The sequence below is a fragment of the Siniperca chuatsi genome, linkage group LG12, assembly GCF_020085105.1.
Source record: "Siniperca chuatsi isolate FFG_IHB_CAS linkage group LG12, ASM2008510v1, whole genome shotgun sequence".
Classification (NCBI taxonomy): Eukaryota; Metazoa; Chordata; class Actinopteri; order Centrarchiformes; family Sinipercidae; genus Siniperca; species Siniperca chuatsi.
Genome location: NC_058053.1, coordinates 8,213,892 through 8,228,601, shown reverse-complemented (window position 1 = coordinate 8,228,601; position 14,710 = coordinate 8,213,892). Strand labels below are relative to the sequence as shown.

At 39.7% G+C, this 14,710-nt stretch overlaps 1 protein-coding gene across 1 annotated transcript; it reads left to right on the top strand.

Annotated features, from left to right (window-relative positions):
* The first annotated feature begins 10,084 nt into the window (after positions 1-10,084).
* On the top strand, positions 10,085-14,535 carry LOC122885485 (motor neuron and pancreas homeobox protein 1-like). The gene is made up of 3 exons (XM_044216602.1): positions 10,085-10,830; positions 11,711-11,871; positions 13,201-14,535. The coding sequence occupies exons 1-3, from the start codon at positions 10,365-10,367 to the stop codon at positions 13,543-13,545; spliced, it is 972 nt and encodes a 323-aa protein (XP_044072537.1). The 5' UTR covers positions 10,085-10,364; the 3' UTR covers positions 13,546-14,535.
* The last annotated feature ends 175 nt before the right edge of the window (positions 14,536-14,710 follow it).

Below are 14,710 nucleotides of genomic sequence, written 5' to 3'. Positions count from 1 at the left end.
TCTACTCTGATGTCATTTGTAATCAGTGTTCGATTTGTTTTCTTAAGTGCTTTGGTTGATCAGCTACACAATAGCAAGAGCTAGATTCATTAAATGTTCAGAAATTGAGAAAAGATCTGTTGTTATTAGTCAAGCCAGGAAACAGGGAATACCAAGGAACAGGACTCAAACGCAGACTAGCAGGCAGAGCTGGTGCAGATCACTATTTATTAACAAAAAAAAGGTTACACTGGAGAAGGCAGGCAACAGTAGCTCACAGCAGGTAAGCAGTCTCAAACAGAAGAAACAAAATCCAACAGTGGACAGGCAAAAAAAAAAAAAAATCCACAAAGGAAAAGTACAGGGAAACAACAAACCAGGGCACTTAACAGAGGTGCAACAACAAACTGAAAACTAAACAAAGGAAAGACGCAGACTTAAATACACTTAGGTTAGGGAGACAACGAGACACAGGTGAAACTGATCAAGACACAGGTAAAAACAATCAAAGCAATCAAAGCCAGGAACACAAACAGAACACAAACCCCAAAACCATGCCAAGATCAATTTTTTTATTGACTCACATTGTCTATTACAGCACACAAAAAAGGTTTTTAAAAAGTATTTGCTCCCAGTCTGGCTTTTTTTGCAAGGCAGTGATACATTACAAACACGTCCTATGTGTGCTGGAGGTTAGTTAACCGTATTGACTGTATTGAGTTGTCACAGCATCAAGGCTGATTTCATTATTGAGTAAGGGAGTTTAGGATGTAGATGTTGACACATTGGCCACCAGCCTGCTGATTTGCTTTGGCATAAATCTATGCTGTGATTTAAATGACACCCACCACTTCTCAAGAATGGAGGAAAATACATTTTGTGTACCTTCCATGCAGGATTAATACGGTGAATGTCTAGTTTTTGAGGTAATTTGTAATGTTCTTCTCAGTTTCTTTTTTTTACCTTGTACCATGTAGTTTTAAAAACCAAGTTAAAGTTAAAATACAGTAAGTGAACAGGCAGTTAATTTCTCCAAATGGTTGATCAGCTATGTTATTATAATTTTTGTCTTACTTTTCTAAGAACAACATAACTTATCTGAGTTTTCTGGAAGCATCATTTTTCAATTACACTTTCTTTATGATGAATCTGCAGTGTGGTGACTCATGTTGACATAAAGACACAGTCCCAGAGAACAAGAATACAGAAATGAGGTAGAAATAAAGGCAGACAGGGAGGGACACCCTCAGACACACAGAGTGTTACATTGCTGCCCCTGGCAATGGGTCAGGCAGTCTGGAGGGAGGGACCGAGGGCTGGTAGAGGTCTGATTAATGAGTGTTACTGGGTGGTGGAGAGTTTGTGTCCCCACTCACCCTCGTGTCACCAGCACACTCAATGGCTTCATCAATTTGTATCCATTATCATGTCAATAGGCAAGAACGGAGGGAGGAGAGGAGTTAACGATTGAGGGGGAAAATAGGCTTCTGCTACATCATCTGTGGATAGCTGAACATGGGTGAAGCAAGAAGTGATCATTTTAGTCATCTCCTATAGGCTATACATGTACAAAAGTGAAAATATACAACTGTGAGTTGAATGTGGCCAAAGTTAATTACTAACTAACAAGCAAATATGTTACAGTGCTGATTGTAATATCAAATTAAAATGTTTTTTTTTTAAATCTAAAAAAAAAATAGCCTATGTTGTTCCTTGCCAAAACAAAAAACCCTTACTTTAGCTGATATTATGGCAAATATTTGACAACTTTGGCTATGATTGATTAACTTTTACGACACTCGCACTGCTTCAGAGAAGCTCACTTCTGAAATAATAAAAGAAAGTTGAATTAATTATAAAAAATGTAATCATTGACTGGACACAGTGGATTTTTTCAGATACATTTTAAGAATACCAGCTTTAGGTTCTGTGAGTTTTTGTGGCCTAAAGTGAAAAAAGTTTATATGAACTGCGCTTTAGTGTTCACATCCACTGACAATGAGATCCTGTAGCGGAAGTTTCATATTGTTCTCTCTGTTTGTCTCTTTCAGTAGTCTCTTTCACTTTCTAACAAGGCTAAAAGTCTGCAGCCATGCTAGCAGCTCTGTGAGCCTGTACTTTGGCATAGCAGTGCTTTGTGCTAAATGCTATCACAGCATGCTAGCATGCTAACATAATGTTTACCATGTTCTCCATCTTAATTTAGCGTGATAGCATGCTAAGATTTGCTAATTAGCACAAACAGAAAGTACATAGGCTGATGGATGTCATTAGTTTTGCAGGTATTTGGTCATAAACCAAAGTATTGGATAGTATTTAATAACCCAAGTGATTAAAATTCATCCATTCTCTCTGTTGAGATATGTATTTCAGTCTGGACCAAAGTGGCGGGCCGACTAACCTACATTGCCATCACTGTAGCCACACTAGTGGCATATGAAAGTATTCCGGACATAATGGATTTCTTTTCTGACGGAATTTAAGACTGTCAGCTTTTGTTTTGGAGAGATTTTTGTGGACCATACTTAAATATGTTTGCAAGATATCAACTGACCTTTGGTGGTCACATCCACTAACAAAAATCTTGTTCACTCATTGCTCTGTCCCTGTGCTCTGTCTTGTAAAGTAGTCTACGTTTCTACTTTCAAAAAAAGAAGAAACACAGGTAGGTAAACTGTTCTTTTCCTGGGATATTTGCATACTAAGTTCGAGGAGGTGAAATAGTAAATCATCACTATCTTTATGCTCATTCATCAGTAGACCAACAAAAGTTATTGGGTCTGTGTGTTTGAATAAGTATTTGCAAGTACGTGTGAACACAAGCAGCTGTGGAACTGATATGGATAAGCAAATAGCTGCACACACATCATTAGGTGCTCATTTACAGACATTAGGCAGGAGCACAGGCAACTGAACCACCACATGTTTGAGTGCATGTATCTGCTCACCATCCCAGACCTGTGAATTTAGGAATTTAGGTCATCTCATGTGGGCCATAATGTTGTCAATTATTCCCCTTCCCAACAACTTCCTATTTACTTTCTACTGCTCTACACTCCCTGCTCCTTGCCATAATTGCACCTAGTTGTGGCAGGAACAAGCCAAAAAAAAAAATGCTGGATTTGTGATGTTTTTCTTACAGTTAACTCACTCAGGTTTATCTTTTCTCAGACAGCCCCAAGGCTAGCTATCCTCTTTTCACGTTAGTCCAGAGATCCCTGGATTTTCATCTGTAACACAGCAAAACAAAGGCTAACCCTTCCCCAGCACAGACGTAATAACTCAAATTGGACTGGCTCTTCAGTGTGTAAACCCTTACTTACCTTGGGGGCTGAATAGCCGTTTATTGTTTGGCTGACAGAGGTGTAAAACTGAATTTTTAGTTAGCCTAGTGGCTGCTCAGAGAGAAACAGTGAGAATGATAATTCTTCATCAAGGAGTTCATATGGCCTCTAATGATGCTAATCGGTTCAACACCTGGTTTTTCATTGCATATAACTGTAACTAATTAAATTGTTCAGAACGCCATTAGACAGGCGACATCTGGGGTGGGGCCATGGAAAAGAAGCAAAGGAAGGGTAGAAACAGAGCAGATACTGGCAGAAGGTAGAGCAAAACAAGAACGAGAGAAGGTGTAAAGTAAGGGCGAGGGGGGATCAATTAGGGAAATGAAATCTGGTCTTCAATGTGGGACAACATACATCAAGCAGTGACAGCCCCTCCTCTAAGCCTGTCAGTCCCGCCTCTGTCAAAACGGCCAATTAAAGCAAAGCTAATCCCCCGTTAACCCCTGGCTAGCCTCTCTAAACCTCCTCCTGCATAGAAGAACTCAAACACAGTCAATCACACACATGCTGTACACAAGCACATGAACACATCTGTCACACAGTAGATTTCAAAAATCTATTTCTGTGCGTGTTTCCTAAACTACATTGTGCTTTTCAATCCAGTACAAGCTGTTTTTAAACAGTCATTCTAAGAATTGTGGCAGTGATCTATCTGACTTTGTTTTTCATATTATCACTAGGTGAAAAACAATTATAGTATGGAGGCCAAAATAATGTAAAAGCAAATGTTTCCCTTCTCATCATTATAAACTTTGAACCAAAGTTTGTTGTCCATGAGGCATTCGTACTATTTCTCTCCCAGCAATTTTGTCAGCATTTTATTAGACAGAATTACCCTTATTGTTGACTGATCTCAGATGCAAACATACAGCATTTGTTCTTGGACTTCAGCTATTTTATATTTTATACGCGTCAAATGAACAGGAGCAGCATTCACAATTTTTCAGTTAACATCATGGCTGAACAAGACAGTGGCACTACATATACCAAACAGTCCAGGAAAAAAATATGTCATGATAGAGGACACATGTCACCAATATTGCTTATTGCCTCTTTTATCCAAATTGCTTTAAAACCGTAAATCACCATGCAGGTCACTCTTACATACAGACTGTAGCAACATCCCCACAGACTACAATGCAATGACTTCTAGGAAACTGTAATCTACACTCATTCTCAGAGGTACAAGCTTCTCCCTCCAGCCTTTTTTATTTAATCTTCCTCACTTTAACAATATAGGTGTTTTTTCGCCTGAAATCTTCAGGTTCTTGAGCAACAAGAGGAGAAATAAAAAAGCAGAAGAGGAGAGGTGACATGGCAGTGTCAGGTGAAGTGGTGATGAAGAATTAGGTGTTCCCCCACCCCCAGAAAGAAAGATGCTATTGTGTTTCATTATGGGAAATGTAGAATCCTGCATTGTTGGATCTTGTCTCATACAAGGGATTAAAAGTCAGGATACCTCAGCCTCTGCTGCTTCGAGTTTGAGTTTTTTAACGTCCCACATTGCATTTATGGGATTGCAATACTAAATTGCTGGAGTAGCCCATTCAGTTGAAAGTTCTGATTTGGAAGTGTCCCCGCCAGCACACACACGCATACATGCAAACACATGCACACAACCGATCTGATTAAACCCCATAAACATGGATTGGTGGGAGTGTCAGTGGCCCGCAAGGCTAATTGAACTGTCTCCGCTCTGACAGGATGGAGGGGCATGGAGAGAATGATGAGGACTAGATTAAACAAGCAGGAGAAATAGTCATAGAAAAGATGCATAGAAAGGAAAGCAGCTGAGGTTTACAGTGATGACTGAACACTCAAGAAAAAAATATAAAGGAAGATAAATGTGCTCTAATACAGTTTTATACCTGTCCTGTATATTTTCATATGTGTCCACGCTGCATGATTCCCCTTCCACAACCACTACATCTTTCACCTTTCCATTGTTGGATTTTATTTTCTTGTAGATAGGGATGGCAATGTTGGTCGGTTGGACAGTCGACTTTGGCCCAGACTGAAATATCTCAGGAACTATTTGAAGGTCCCCAGAGGATGAAGCCTACTGACTTTGAGCCCCAGCATAAGATTGATTATTTTGTTTCAGAGTGAAATGTCTTGAAATTTGGTACATTTGTACATTCATGTTCCCCACAGGCAACCCACAGGATAGTTTGTAATAACTTTGGTGATCTCCTGACTTTTTCTCTAGCACCAACATCAAGTCAAATATAATCCAGTTGTTCAATAATCATTCAAAAATCACAAGTCATTTTTAATATGCAGACATTTGCTGAAATATATCATTTGAGATTGTCACTAGTCTCTTCCCTTGACTATAGTTGGCACGTGTCAGTGCTTATATATCCAGTATATCAATTTCTGTGAACTACCTGCAAGAGGAATTATTTCGTCTCTACACGCCCACACCCACCCACACACACACACACACACACACACACACACACACACACACACACACACACACACACACACACACACATAGGTGAGGTGATTGAGATTGCCTGGCCACAGTATGCATCATGTTTGTGAGTTTGGTTCATTAATACTTTATGTACCCTGAAGAAGAAGATAGTTGCCATTGGAACTTTTTCTGCTTTCAGTAAAATTATGTATTTCCAAGGGTCGAGCTCTCCGCCAGCTGTTTGATGAAGAAAGCTCTGTATGACTGATGCGTTTGAAGCTTTTGAAATGAATGTGTTTGCTGGAAAAAACACATCCACGGAAGCGATCTTCTCCACTCTCAGAAGAAAATGGTTTCCCACTCACCCCGATCTTCTTACAGAGAGGACACATTTTGTAGAAGGGTTTAAACTAGTTAACAGCCATCATGTTTTTGTGTTAACGGAAGAGCATGTTTGGATAATGAGTATTTTGGGAACCTGACCCTGCAGAGCAGTCTGGGTGTCCCACAGAGCAACAGATGTTTAACTACTCTCTGCAGCCACCACTCTGCCGCCCGACACTGCCCCTGTCTTTGTGTGTTAACCAGCTCTACGTGTGTCTGTCTCCTCCTCTCATTCACCGACCTCTGTTTAGGACTAATTAGCTATGTGCCGCCCCCCCCACTTCTACCCTGAAGCCTCATCTCATTGTACTGTCATCCCACTGTTTACTGTGCTCAGTAATAATCATTCAATCTCAGCTCTCCTCCTCCCCCCTCCCCTCCTGTCCCTCCTCTTCTCCTCCTCCGCTCCTCCCTCTTGTCCTCCTCATTATGGCCCGGTCTCAGTTGTGACGGCCGTCATTAATCAACTCATTTTGAACGACGTTGAACCTTGCAACCCTGAACACCCACCCCTGCTCAACCAGGAAGTGTTCTATTCCTCTGCGGCCCATTAGGCCAATCAGAGCATAACTGGGGCATGACAATAGATACAACAATAGAAACCAAAAGCAGATATTAGACTTGAAACCACAATAGGACACAGACAGCAGGGTAACAACAGGCTGTATTATACTCTATCTGTTGGGGATTTAGGGAGATTTTCTTCTGGCGTTAATGTCTCCTGGGATACATCGTCTTATCTTTTTTTGGAGAAGTTACCAGTATTGTTATGATATTGAAATTATGTTGTTTTGCACAAAAAAAGAACAGAAAAATGTTCTAAAATGTGAAGGCAACTTTGCTTTTTGGCATATTGCCACTGCAATTCATAAAAACAGGCTCTTGTAATCAAATCAGTAAAATCAAAGTTTTGATTTAGCCTCTGCTGTGCACTATGCAAGAATGGCGTAACCTTTTTGCCTCTTAACTATAGAGGTCTGACAGAATCGCCCACTGGGTTAACCTCCTTTACATTTGTGTATGAATAGAGGCAACATGAATGGTTCTTTTACAGCTCAGGGTAGAGAGGAGCTATAGCCGCAGTAGTTGTTCTGTGTCTCCCAGACTCGCTCTTGTTTTATTTGACTCTGTGGTCTGCATTGTTGCTCTTGTGTGTGTGTGTGTGTGTGTGTGTGTGTGTGTGTGTGTGTGTGTGTGTGTGTGTAAATGCCTGTGCATGCAAATATGTGTGTGTCTGCTTCGTATGTAAGGTGGCTCTAACCCAAAAGCGGTTATCAGAAAACACTCCCAGCTCATCTATAACACAGTGGTTGCAATGCCAAACGTCCGTGACTGTAGAGCTGTGTCTCACTGGAAGAAGATTATTATGTTGTATCCAATATGAACTTGAATAGTATGGACAGTCAGAAACCTAGCAAAAACATTTTTGTCCGGCCACCCTGAAAACTTGAAACCCTTTTTTTCTCAACTTCACTCCTTCTGTAGGCCAAGTTACTGCTCTCTGCCTTTGTATGGCAGTATGACTTTATGATTTGTACCTGAGTCTATGAGATTTAACCCTATATATAATCTAAAACATACTTTTCTGACACTGAAATACTTAAATGAAATAGACTTGCAGTCCAGTTTAGGCTCTGGCTCCTGACCTCTGGTTTAATAAATGCTGCTATAGATGAAGGAATGCCATTGATGAACAAGGTTTCCATTTTAATCAGACATGACATAAATAGGTCGACCTCATACACCTGAACTGATATTAATGTACAAAGTATCACGTTATGACTGCTGTCTATTTGTGAATAGATAAAAGCTATGTGCTTGGGTTATAGAAACACAAAGACTCTTTTGTTAAGGGTTATTAACACGACAATCTGATGACCATAAATCACAATTCCATTATATTACCAAACATAATATCTCGGAGTGGTGTGAAATTTGCAAATGCCGTGTCTTTCATATTGACGGAACCTTATCTCAAATTATGTGATATTTGTGCTAGGATATCACCATCAAGATATGTTGTACAAACTTTATTAAATGGTAAGATATATCCGTTCTCGCCCTTATCTAATGTAGAACAGATCACAGAGTGTTAATTCTTTTACGGCTGGCTTTTACAACCTCAGTTCTATCCTGGTGCTTCACACATTACTGTGACCTGCCTGACTATCAAGGGCAGTGGAAAAATAAGACCTAATCACTAACAAATAAAGCATTTATTTTGTCATAAATAATTTCATGTAGAATCTGATAGCCTTTAATTTGCACTTTAATCACTTTCACTTGCTAAACAACAAAAAGACAAGAGATAAAAAATATTATACTTCATGTGGGTATAGGTTACTTTGTGGACTTGATGGACTAAAGCTGATTTTGGTTTGTGCACAAGCTTACTGTGTAATGCATTGATTCCATTTTTAACTAGTTCACTTATGCATTTATTGTATATATTTCATATTCTCACAGATCCAAACAATTGGTTATGTCAGCAGCAGCATGATGTCAAGTGAGGAAAAATACTTTATATGAGTTCATTACACTAAGTCTTGTCTACAACTGCTGTTCATGCTACAATTATGCCATAACAGACACTAATTAAAAACCTTTCTATTCTGCAACTCAGACAACTTTGAATTCTGACAAATCCTAATGTCTGAAAACTGTCACATAATAATATGCAGATAATCGTTTGCCTAGATGGTCACATGTACATATACACACATGCCTGCACACGCACACACAAACACACACACACACATACACACATGCATCCATGGGCCGTTTGGTTTATATGTTGGGTAGTTCAGCAGGTGTTGCTGTGTTTGTCTTTCAAGTGAGAGCAGTTTGTTTTCCCAGGCCTCGGACTGTCTCTTATCAGGCCTGTATAAACCAGCAGGAAATCACCACTGGTTTAACTGTGGCAGAAGTATATAGATGCAATTTGGACCCTTTAAGTGAAACTGAACAGGTCCACCTGAAGCCTTACATTGAGGTATCTTTTCAGGTATGGAATCAGATGAAGATGTCTTCTGCAAAGCTGTGTTTCGAGCCATGCTTTGGTTTACAGTAACATATAAAATGTACTTTTGCAACCAATATATGAGAACCAGATTCATCAAGTCATGGGCTACTACATGTACATATCTGACTACCTTTTGTAAGAAGTCCTGCATGTTATAATATCTATAGTGAAGGAATAAACACCAGACAACTACTACAGGATTTTGTGTCACCTGTCCATGCGTTGTCTGTGTGTGGCTCTGGTCTGCAGGGAGAGAAAATGAGTTTGCTTTCTGTCACTTTACTGCCCCTTTATCTGCTCCATGGTGTGGTGATGACCGATAATCATAGCAGCAACAACTGATAAGAGTGGTTGGGTTTCTGTCAACCTTAGCAGGCGATAAAGTTTAATGAAGAGTTAGTTGTAAAATGATGAATTTCGTCATCTCTCTAAAGTGAGAATACAGTAATTAAGGCAATATAGTTTTCAAATGTGTGTCTCACATGCTTGTGAATATGTAATACAATGTGTGTGCAAGACAGTGTGTGAGAAAGCCACAAGTCAGTCACACCTGAGACAGGGATGACATATAGAGGTCAAACTGCCAGACAGATAAGAGACAAACTGAAGGAAAGAAAGACAGAAAGAAAACATTCTTGTTCTTATATATGAATCGGATTGTGAATGCTTAAGAAAGAAGGAAATTAAGCAGAAAATATTGCCTATATTTTGAGCCTCCTACTGTAGCATCATGTTGTTGCCACAACGCTCATGTAAATACTTATAACTTTGCTGTAGAGTAGTATTTATCTAAAATTCAACACATTCAGCTGATACAGGAGTGTATCAACGCTTATAATTAACCCTTTAATAGAAAACGTATACCCTGCCCCTGTGCTGCAGGGCTCTGGCCAATCACAACGGAGCAAACTTAATAGCGCTGTTGGGTGCGAGTAATTTTTCAGCTCGCTCCTGGAGTGAATGAAGTGGTCTTTACTCACAGGGCTTAAGTGGAGTAGGTCAGAAAGAAGACATTTCTTCGGGGAAGAGGAGTGAAGATATAGCAGTTTCTGTTACCTAGTGTGTTCAGAAATTAAATACCATTTTAAAGATTATCAGAGGGGGTTACTTATTAAGTTTGAAAATATTGAATATAAGGTATTAACTATAACAGGAGTTGTGTTTCAAACTAATTAACAAAAGCTGTTGATTGGAGACGTTGTGGGACAGAATGACTACCACCATGGAGAAATCTAAAAACTTTCGCATCGATGCGCTACTGGCGCACGACGTGGAACAGAGGACGGACAGCGATGGAGCGTCCCCGGTGTTGTATTACAGCCGGAGCCCCGGCGGCAGTCCGGTGTCAAACCGCGGCTCAGAGACGCCCTCCCCTCATCCAAACCCAACAAACTCCCCTCCAGCACAGCCAAGAGTCCTATCCAAATCCGAGCTCTTCAACTTGTCCCATTCAGGTTTCACTGCTCTGCACCAAGGAGGTCTCCTCGGAATGCACCCGGGCTCCATGTATCCTCTGGCGGCCCTCGGAGGCCAGCACCACGCCTTCATATACCCCGGCTTCACGCAGCTGGTCCAACCATACCCGGAGCAGTTGAAGGGGGCCACCGCCGCGACGCACCCGCTGGAGCCCTGGATCAGAGCCGGGATGATGATACCCAGAGTCGGAGAATATGGTGGTGAGCGGATCTCCCCGTCTCCTGTAGTTATGAACTTTAGAAATCTTACTTCCTGCAACTTAAGATAGTGAAAGAACCACGATGCAGTGATGTTTATGCACCTCTGAATTTTTGGATCAGAGTTTAAACAATCCCATTAAAAACACATGGATCAAAGGTCATAGTCAGTTTAATTGCATGTACCCTTACAGGCTAATTTACGCACACATCTTAGAGGTGATTAAAATCAAATCAAGTGTTTCTGTTTTTAGAGCCTCCTAACACCTGTGTGTTGGTATTGGTTTTGAAAGGATCGTGACATTGAGATGCTGTCTTAAGGACAATTTAGGGTATCTCATAAAAATAACTCGCAACATTTACGGTAAATCTAATACCTGAAATAGACCTACCACTTACTCAGTTGCAAACAGTTTGCAGTGTTTTCATTAAGGTAATGGTCCTCTGTGATGGTTTATTAACCCTCCAAAGCAATAGCCTGTCCTCTCACCACGACCTCACACCACGGCAATAAATGTTAACGGACAGAAAGAAAGAAGATGTCCAGGCAGGAAGACAGGCGGGCAGGCAGGTAGGCCTGTGGAATCCAAACAGTGACATGGAAACCAAACTGGAAGATTTTGGGATGATTCGTTTGAAAATGCATTCGAAAAATATCTGTGAAATTAATGTTTTCTTTCTTTCTTTCTTTCTTTCTTTCTTTCTTTCTTTCTTTCTTTCTTTCTTTCTTTCTTTCTTTCTTTCTTTCTTTCTTTCTTTCTTTCTTTCACTTATATGCCCACTATTCATAATAACAGTAATGAGGGTCTTATAAAAATAGATGAAAATGATAAAAATGTAAATAATGACAAATGCTCTGCCTCTGTCTGTTTTCCCCTCTCAGCCGCGGCCCAGGCAGGTTTGTTGGGGAAGTGTCGGAGGCCCAGGACAGCTTTCACCAGCCAGCAGCTGCTGGAATTAGAAAACCAGTTCAAACTCAACAAGTACTTGTCCAGGCCTAAACGCTTTGAGGTGGCCACTTCGCTCATGCTGACTGAGACTCAGGTGAGACAGTCAGAGGATGTATTGTATTGTATTGTCTTATTGTATCACTTTATACCTTACTTTAGTGTGTGAGTATATTCCCTTTATCCCCATCCTTCCTAGTCTCTGTCAAGTTGGGTTCATGCTGCAGGGCGCTGTAGGAGCACTGTAGGAGAAGTGAGAAGTGATATATTGCTGATTGAGGAAAGGGTCAGAAATTTCTTTGGATGCCCACTATTTGCTAAAAAGCACTACCATGAATGAATACCAATTCCAGAAATGCCTTTAATGCATTGTATTTTATTTACTTTTGGAATATATTGCAACAGAACAATTAACTGCTGACTGAGTATCGTTGTAACATTGACTCTATTGAACTGCCAAGATTACAACAGTGACATCACTTCTCACAAGCCAATATTGGCACATTTCTGTTACTGCATTACCCTCTCTGTGGTTTGTAAAAACTACATAAGATATTTACAAGAGTAAATAACAAACATGGTCAGTTCTATTAATATTAGGAAAATGAAAAAAATACATTGTTTTTCATCCATTACATTATATTGGTAATATTTTTAAAACACTAGGCTATCAAGCTTTTCTTTCCAGCTAAGACTTAATGTGTTGGCACCTAAATTAAGGCGTATTGTATCTATCTTGTAATTTAAAAAAAATCTGTAATACAAAGTTTTGCAGGCTAATTTAGTTAAACCATGCTGCTACAAAATGGGCAGTCAACAGCATGGATGGTAAACAAGTGGAAGGAAAGGTGGTAACATTAAATCGTTCACCAGCTGACAGTTCAACATTTATTACAGTACATGAGCTTCCTCCTCATTTATTTTCCTTAAAAAGGCAGTTGAAAAAACAATGGTTGATGGGATTTGTGTTATATGAGTTTATGATAATTGAATGATGTGCAACAATGAAGTGATTGTCATTGTAACCAATAAGAATGATTTTTGATTGAAACGCATTCTGTACATACTTCTCAGCAACAGTTTCACTGCTATATAATGCTATGATGTGACTTTTTACACGGCCACAAGAGTAAAGTGGTATAATACTGTTGGTGTTTATATGACTTTGGTGAAACAATTGTATAATAGACCTAAAGTAGTTATGAACCCAGTGAAATCCCTGCTCAGTTTAATTACCACTCACAAAAGTGCCCTCCCAATGTACTGTACTGTATGTGTAAGCTTGCTTACCACCATCCTTATTTTTAACATTCTTCTCCTCCCCAGCAACAAAACCCTTAAGAGAAGGAGAATGCATTTTTTGCTTGAACCCCAGACAACTAAATATATTAACACTGTTTAACTGTTTCCTGTTGTTTTTCACCAGGTTAAGATCTGGTTCCAGAACAGACGTATGAAGTGGAAGAGAGGTCGCAAAGCCAAGGAACAAGCAACCCCGACCTCCCCACTGACTGACATAGACGGAACTGGGATGGATATACACAGTGCCAAGCCTCAGAGTGATTCACACAGCTCGAGCCTGGAGGATGAAGAGGGGATAGAAGGGGAGGACGAGGATAAAAAAGAGGAGATAGAGGTGCTGAGGGCAGGTTCTTTAGGCTCTGTAGGCTTCATGAGGCATGCTGGAAGAGGAACAGGGAACTACAGCTCTTACTCAGAGGAGGAGCTGGAGGAGGGAGGCCCAAGAACAAGGAATGGGGTTTTCCCGTAGTTACAAAGTTCAGCATGCTTTTATTGTACATCTTTTTATGTTTATAACTCTTGAGAAGACAATATACAATGCAATCAGGTGCACAAACATGCTGGCATAAAGAGGATCATTCATTTTTTACAGCCCAACCCATAGTGCCATATCTGTATCTGGAGCTCCCAAATTAGCAAAAGGGTATGTCGACATCTGCACATTGGGCTGGATATGAAAACTGATTACCTCAAACCAGGATAATGCCATCTCTATGTACCTGGACATTTAATGGTTTAATGGTCAGTAATCCATCTGAGTTATGACTTCACAATCAACAAATAAATCAGACTTATAATGGGCAGTTTTGTGCATGATTTACTTGCATGATTTAAACAATACAAACAAACTGAGAGCCTATATTCCTGTCCTGTCATCTGCAATACACAAAGTTACCGACAAATGTACAGGTACTTAAACTGTATGAATGGTGGGTAATAGCGCTTTCATGGAAGGAAGTGGACGAAGAGAGAGAGAAAAATTAACTTGTAGACTCAGGTTGTAAAGAGTGTCAGTGTTACATTGTTATCAGTGCGTCCCGGGCTGTTACAAATGCTAGACAAATATTCCACCAATATTCGAAACGTTTCATATTTTTAAGAAGACTTTAAAAATAATGGATTCATAATAACCCAGTTAAAGTTTTGGGGCATTTTGTGTGGCAAGGAAAATGCTACTATGGCTTTGGTAGTACTTTTTTGACTATATGGTGATCAATTTTTGTTGTACAATATTCAAGTCTTTGTTTTGTAATATCTTCTTGAAACTGCATGTTAGCTATATTTAGTTAAAGCAACACACACACACACACAAATGGCTGCACGTGGTATTTGAAATGTACTATTAATATGGCATTTTCCCTGTATTTTGTAAACTGTTCTCATATTAAGCATGTTATGTTGTCAATATAATTTAACATTATAGAATTTAATATATTTCACATTAAAAGCATCACTAGTGGTTTTTGTGTGGTTTTGTTTGAAAAATAAACTAAATTCATGTGTTTTGAGTCCAATATGTTCAGACTGAGAGTGTGAATGTCAATGAATGCGATGTACAATTAAAGGGATAGTTCAGATTTTTTAACATGAGGAAGTAGCATGAGTTACTTTCTAGTTGGAGGGTGATTGCTTCA